We start from the raw sequence: 5,763 nt of genomic DNA, 5'->3' as shown, positions 1-5,763 counted from the left end.
TTATATATTTAATAATATATTTTTAATAACATGTATACCCCTTTTAAATTAATACCTAATTATCTTTTATTCCAACCAATTTCGCCTAGGCACATCCAGCACTTTATGTTCTAAATACATTACACCAACTTTATCTTTATGATTTGAACAATGATCAGTTGTTTCTCTTTGGCGTTGTTATTCAAATATGGTTTTATCAGAGGTTATCACTAACTGTTTTTATTGTAGAATTAATGATTTTGTTTGAAGTGTTTTATTTTTTCGATTAATTTCAGTTTTTCATTCGTAAACCAAGGGTATTTTTTTTTTACAGTGCAATGATTAAACGAAAGAGAAATCTTTTTGCTACATATTTTACTGTGATAAATGCTGTGATAAATATTATTCCTTTGAATAAAGGATAAAACAAGCATATATTAATTAAAAAATTCACCAGTTATTCCATGTAGGTTTCTTACAAGTTGTTAAAAAATTATTAGTTCTTTAAGTTTTATGAAATCAGTCTTTGTCTTTTAATTTGTGGCAGGGAGCAAACTGACACATCAAAGGTGCCTTCTAATATCATGGAAGAGATGTGTGATGAGATTTGTTCAAATTTTATATCAGTTAGGGAAGCGTTGAACTATTTTAAATCCCTTAATTTACCTAAGGTATATTTTTTAATATAGCTATTGAGGACAATTATCCTTTTCTAATTATGGTATGAAAAAATTGATGTTGATGCATTATTGTCTAATATATTATAGTAAGTTGTTATCATGAATCACATTTTTAGGATTCTATTACATTGCCACCACAAAAAACAAAACTTAGTGAATTGTTAAGGTGGGTCAGAAGCCCTGTGAAATTGAATGAAAATCTTGCCCATGAAGTGGATTTAATATTTTCATTAACTCGATGTAAGTACCTACTTTTTCATTTGCTATTACCACTTATTATAGGTAACTAATTTCACCCGACACCTGTCTAGAACTACTGGAGTACTAGAGCACACAAAAAAAGCTTCAGCAGCAGAAAATTCAAATTTTTTTTTATCCTATGATTATTAATGCTTTAATTAGATCATGGTGTCGACTTTTGCTTGTTCTAAAGGGATAAATAAGACCCCCAACAGATTCTTTGCAGTGGAGGTTGGGTATACTCTAACTCATTAAATGATAACAGTATTTTGTATAAATGCATTTTAAATTTCCCATCCCATCTCTTATTTTGTTCACTAGTATCGCTGTTAGCTTATCATGTTTCATATATGTGCTTTACTTGCTGTTGTGTTGTTTTTTTACCACTTAGAGTACGAATCTATTTAAACCCAACTTAATCGGTGCACATCTAAACTATGAGAAGCACCACCATTAATAATGCCATTATATAATTAAACTAATTTCCTTTGGAAAATATTCTAAATTTCTCTGATTCTTTCTTTCAGTAGTGTTGTGGTATAATTTTTTGTTTTCTAAAGGATTCTTTTCTCCAGTGGGTCTAGGGTTGTTAGTTAAAACTTCTTAATTAATGTTTACAGTAATAATTATTAAAAATTAATTTATTGTTTTATTACATGGTAGTATTCATAGTTTTATTTTTGATTCTTTTTCTCAAAATATTTTCATTTTTCCAGTTCATTTCAATGAAAGTTGATAGTACCTACAAAGAAAAAAAGAAAAAGAAAAAGTTATAAGGTTTTATATGAATAAGAACATGATCAAACTTATTCAAATTTATTTTTCAGTATGCTTTTTGAGACAGAGAAAGTTTTCTATTTAGAAATGTATTATCGACTGTGGTGAAACTTTACCTAAAATAATTTCATATTCAATAGAGGATGTCCCTTTATTACTACATTTCATGCTTTAGTTACAAAGTTGAAGGAAAAAAAAAAATTGTATTTTACTGGAAGAAGATAGTTGACCGTATGTAGTAGATTGTTGGAAGATAGTTCGGGTGGTGATCAATAAAGGTAACAAAATAGTAAAAGAAAACTATTTATTGTTTACCGAAGTTTTGCCCCAATTTGCAGGGCTTTGTCAGGGCTGTCAGATTTAAAAAGAGATGATGAAACCATCATTCATTATATCTATTTCATTCTGACAGCATTGACGAAGCTCTGCGAATTAGGATGAAACATTGTTTAACAACAAATAGTTTTCTTTTACTTCTTTTTGATACCTTTATTGACTGCCACCCAGACTATCTTCCTAAAATTGTATTTTACAATAAAAACATGGCTAGTAAATAGATAAGTTGAAGCATAAATATTCAATAACATTAGAAAAGGCAATTATATTAGGTATTTATAATATCCTATTCAGACCCTGTTTCCAATCCATACTGTCCTTCCAAGTTCTATTCTGTTATTGTTATTGATATCGATATCAGGTTACCTGAGGAGACTACTAATACCTCCCCACCATTTACTATCAGTGTGATAATTCTAAAGATTTTCTGTTGAAATATTTTTATGAAGACGGCAATATAACTTTCTTCATTTTTTTGTCTGTTATTTAGGTTAAAATTGAAAACATTTAAGAAGACATATATTTTAGATTTGAATTCACAATATACCATTTTTTTTTCTATTGTGAAACTTTGTTGCTCTATAGAGGATGGAATATCAGTTTTAGAATCAATTGAAAAAATCTAGGTTGGGTTGAATATTAAGTTTGATAATTTTTGGTGTTCATGCACCAATTTGACATCTCTATCTAGTCTCCACCTAGCTTCAATTTTTTTAATTCAAATTTAAGTATTTATCAATGTTTTTACTGCAATTTACTTACTTTTGTATTTCATTGGAATGAGAGTAATGTGTTAATGTTCCTGTTAAACTTAGTTATTGAAAGAGTTTGTTTATTTATTAGAACTAAATAATGGAATTCTAAAAATTAATTATTGCTTTTTACTCTTATCTTTGAATTGTGTCTTTTAAATTAGAACTTAAGATTCATAAAATTCCTACTTGTGCATCATTGAATAATATATTTTGCCAGTTGGTTTTTCTGATTTCGAGTAGAGTGGAGGCCTGTTACTTGGAAACCTATTCCATCTTTCTTCATCTGCATCTCTGAGTGGGAACGGTTTGATTGGCAACATCATCGTTAGAACACTTTTCTCTGTTGACCTGTAAGGTGATCTTGTAACTTCTATGTCATTATCTAGTTGTCTGTCATTCAATCTGTGGAATAGAAGAACTTTGTCATTTCTTGTGGATTTCCTCTTTTAGTTTCATTATATTACTTTTGTTTGGAGTTCATTATTTATAGTAATACATTCAAAGAAGAAATGATGTTAGAGTTCATGGCATTCACACTTGCTCTTTAAGGCTAATATTAACAGATATTATCACTAACAAAATATAAGTGATGAAATATTATTAGTGCTGATATAGATAGAGCATTGATGGTTGAGGAGTAGGAGACGAAACCTGTCCTTAATCTGGACAGTCTCCACCAACGACTATACTAGATAGCAGATTGTGATCAGTACAGTTAAGATACAGTCTTCTAGAATCTCATAGAATTCTGGAACTCAAAGCTGCCTCCATTGAATGGTTATCCCTTTTTGAATTTCATGGAAAACCAAAAGATTCAACTTGGAAGAATTCCCCATTGGTTTTTCTTTGGGTAGGTAAAAAGGACCAATAGGCCCTCTTGCTAGACTATTTTACTCTCATACTTGTTAAAGTACTGTGTCTAAGAAGTGAACTAGAAATACTTTCACATTTTAAAACATTATTTTATTGATTTATTCCACCTCTATCACTATATTCTCTTGTAGTATTTAGTAGCTTTAAAAAAACCCATTAATATCTCTATTTCGTTTTCATGATCTTGTACGATCTATGCTTGTTTCTACCATGAGTTGCTTCCTCAGTGCAGCGAAGAGGGGTAACAAAAAACATTATTGAATAATATATACTCTAAATATCCATGTGATATCAGAATTTATTTATAAATGTTAAACAATAAATATTAAGAAAAGTAATGTATCTTATAATGACAAAATGTTTGAGTAAAACATTATTATAGTATATTTTCCCTTGTTTCAATCTACACTTATCACATTACTTACGTAAAATCCACTGTGATACTTTCAGGAATCCAGCTTGTTGAGGTTTCATCTGACAGATTTTTTTCAAGTTCTGTAGTTTCTGGAGCATCTTTAGCATCCAGTTTTGCCACTAACCTTTTATTTGTTTGTATTCTGTTGCTATCAAATCTATTCAGTACCCATTCTAGTTTTACATTCAATACTGAAACCATGGTAGAAGAGTGCTTACAAGATACTTATAATTATATATTATTATACTTAATCTTTTATTAATAGTGGGAGTATTTGCTTTTTAGGTGTACCGTGTAATTAATCAAAATAACAAGCAGATATTAACCACAAAATAATCAGAAAAATTTATTTATTTTTAAAAATTAAATAATATTTCTGAAAGCGAAAGGATCTAAATTTTAAAATTTCTGTTAAAATTAAATTTATTTAGTGTTGCCTCTTCTGGCCTTGAACATTAACCTTTTTTTTTTTTTTAACAGAAGAGAATTGTTGCGTATTTAACAAATTCCATTTCAAATAAGATTAGAGACAATAATTACTTGTAAACAATTCTTGAATGATAAACAAATAAAGAAAATTAGTTAGTTTTATTAAATAGCATTTTTTTATAACTTAAGGTAGTGGACTACTTTTAATCTCTCTCTCACTATATCAAGCGTGATGGTTTATGTGTTTTTTCAGTTTTCGATTAAATATAATTTTTTTCTTCTTAAAAGTAAGAAGAGTTTATTGTATTGAATTGTTCCAACATGGGTTGGTTCATAAATGAACTAAAATATAAACCAGCATTAAACTAAAGCAGTAAAAAAGGAGTTGAACTTGGGCAATGCAAGAAAATACTAGAGGTTATAATAGCAGAGATTTTATAACTTTTTTTGTTATCTTTCATTTGCTGAAACTATTATTGTTCTACCCTGTTAGTCATAATAACTATTCAAATTGACCCTACTGAAACATCTTGGATTTTCTGTTTGGCGAAAAGCCAAGGATATTACAAAATTTTACTTTCTAAATCAAGTTAAAACCCAGTTTTCTGGAAATTTGAATTGTTCCAGTTTTTTATAGTGCAAGATACATTAAACTTCCCTATAGGTGATGCATGCACAGTTTTTGGTTACCAAATTAAAATATAAACATCTACAAGACTTACTGGGAGTATTGGTAGAAACATTTTTTTTTTTACAAATAGAGAAATACCTCCCTGATGATCTGCAAAATAAAGTTCTAAGAAATCACCTTCAGCATATCACGTTAGCTTTAACAATTTGACGTTAGAAGAAATTATCCCTTTCTTATTACCTACTGTCTGCTTAAGAGAGACTTAAGACTATTTGCTTACTAGAGATGTCTGTTTGTGTGAATTGTCCGTTAAGGGAAGTTCCAGTGCAGTAGTTTTGAGATACAGCGTTCCAAAGTTTTTTTTTAATAATTTGACATTAATGATCAAATATTTTATGGTTTCCTTTCTATTGACCTTCTTATTCTGTAACTATTCATAATGGAAACCAAATATGCATAGCTACAATATATAAATTTAATAATCAATAAAAGAAAGTGTATGGGATATTTATTTAGTTCTTAGATAAAAATGAATTTTAAGCATTGGATATACACTTCTGAGGTCTATTAAAAAAATATATAAAAAAGAATAATTGCTATGGCAATATAGTAAATATATGTGTATGTATGTATGTGTATATATATATA

At 28.7% G+C, this 5,763-nt stretch overlaps 2 protein-coding genes across 4 annotated transcripts in view; one reads left to right on the top strand and one right to left on the bottom strand.

The window, feature by feature from the left end:
- Nucleotides 1–208: 208 nt before the first annotated feature.
- The window catches only part of LOC106683248 (ELMO domain-containing protein 3), a 17,497-nt gene continuing 11,942 nt past the window's right edge, over nucleotides 209–5,763 (top strand). For all 3 annotated transcript variants that reach the window (XM_014424603.3, XM_014424605.3, XM_014424604.3), the window contains exons 1-3: nucleotides 209–445; nucleotides 527–650; nucleotides 776–899. In XM_014424603.3, the coding sequence (XP_014280089.1) occupies nucleotides 444–445; nucleotides 527–650; nucleotides 776–899 (250 nt within the window). In that variant the 5' untranslated portion in view covers nucleotides 209–443. The remainder of the gene's footprint in view (nucleotides 446–526; nucleotides 651–775; nucleotides 900–5,763) is intronic.
- Nucleotides 1,523–5,763, bottom strand: part of LOC106683249 (uncharacterized) — a 6,681-nt gene continuing 2,440 nt past the window's right edge. Inside the window, exons 2-4 of the mRNA XM_014424607.2 lie at nucleotides 4,066–4,246; nucleotides 2,954–3,169; nucleotides 1,523–1,641 (exon numbers count right to left, since the gene is read on the bottom strand). Of these exons, the coding sequence (XP_014280093.1) occupies nucleotides 1,617–1,641; nucleotides 2,954–3,169; nucleotides 4,066–4,246 (422 nt within the window). The 3' untranslated portion in view covers nucleotides 1,523–1,616. The remainder of the gene's footprint in view (nucleotides 1,642–2,953; nucleotides 3,170–4,065; nucleotides 4,247–5,763) is intronic.

The sequence above is a fragment of the Halyomorpha halys genome, unplaced genomic scaffold, assembly GCF_000696795.3.
Source record: "Halyomorpha halys isolate HHAL.00 unplaced genomic scaffold, Hhal_1.1 Scaffold474.1, whole genome shotgun sequence".
In the NCBI taxonomy this organism is placed as follows: Eukaryota; Metazoa; Arthropoda; class Insecta; order Hemiptera; family Pentatomidae; genus Halyomorpha; species Halyomorpha halys.
The sequence above is the reverse complement of the archived record's forward strand: the minus strand, read 5'-3'. Positions and strand labels throughout refer to the sequence as shown.